The sequence below is a fragment of the Limulus polyphemus genome, unplaced genomic scaffold (genome assembly GCF_000517525.1).
Source record: "Limulus polyphemus unplaced genomic scaffold, Limulus_polyphemus-2.1.2 Scaffold533, whole genome shotgun sequence".
In the NCBI taxonomy this organism is placed as follows: Eukaryota; Metazoa; Arthropoda; class Merostomata; order Xiphosura; family Limulidae; genus Limulus; species Limulus polyphemus.
In genome coordinates this window covers 331,262-332,032 of record NW_013666143.1, presented here as the reverse complement: position 1 = coordinate 332,032, position 771 = coordinate 331,262, and the positions used below count along the sequence as shown (strand labels likewise).

Genomic DNA, 771 nt, shown 5'->3' with positions numbered 1-771 from the left:
TGGATATCAGCATCATTGTTACTGACAAACAACACTGTGAGACAGCTGGATATCTGCATCATTGTTACTGACAAACAACACTGAGACAGATGAATGTCAGCATCATTGTTACTGACAAACAACACTGTGAGACAGCTGGATATCAGCATCATTGTTACTGTCAAACAACACTGTGAGACAGCTGGATATCAGCATCATTGTTACTCACAAAAAACACTATGAGACAGCCGGATCTAAGTTTCAGTGTTTTTCAAAAACAACAACGTGGGACCGCTAGATATCAGCTTCATTGTTATTATCAAAGTTCGAGTAGCTGGTTGTTTCTACATATTACATATTAGTTACTAAATCGTTTCTCGCTTTTTAAAGCTTTAACCCAAAAAATTCAAGAAATTCAAACCCAGTTATGAATCGATGTACATATTCTAGTTGTTTTATACTTATAGACATGTTAATGAAATGGGGGAAAAAAATCAAACTTAATTAGAAAGAATTATACACGACGAGACTTTAAAAATCGTCACAGAACTTGTACGAGCGCCGTCCAACTGGAATCGTCTTCTTCACGAGCAGTAACGATGTGATAATACAAACCCAATTAAATAGAAATTATGTAAGACGTGACTTTAAAATACCACTTAAAGGGAAATAACTTTTATAAATATACAAAACTTCCGAGTTAGAATAAGGATAATATAAAACTTACAGGTTCTGGACTTAATCCACCGCTACCATACATCTCTGAACAGTAAACCTGTTGCACGAACTGAC

General features: G+C 35.3%; 1 protein-coding gene across 1 annotated transcript in view; it reads right to left on the bottom strand.

Annotated features, from left to right (window-relative positions):
• Nucleotides 1-771, bottom strand: part of LOC106458926 (DNA-binding protein D-ETS-4-like) — a 12,543-nt gene extending 11,772 nt beyond the window's left edge. The window contains exon 1 of the mRNA XM_013918494.2: nucleotides 707-771. Coding sequence (XP_013773948.1) covers nucleotides 707-739 — 33 coding nt within the window. The 5' untranslated portion in view covers nucleotides 740-771. The remainder of the gene's footprint in view (nucleotides 1-706) is intronic.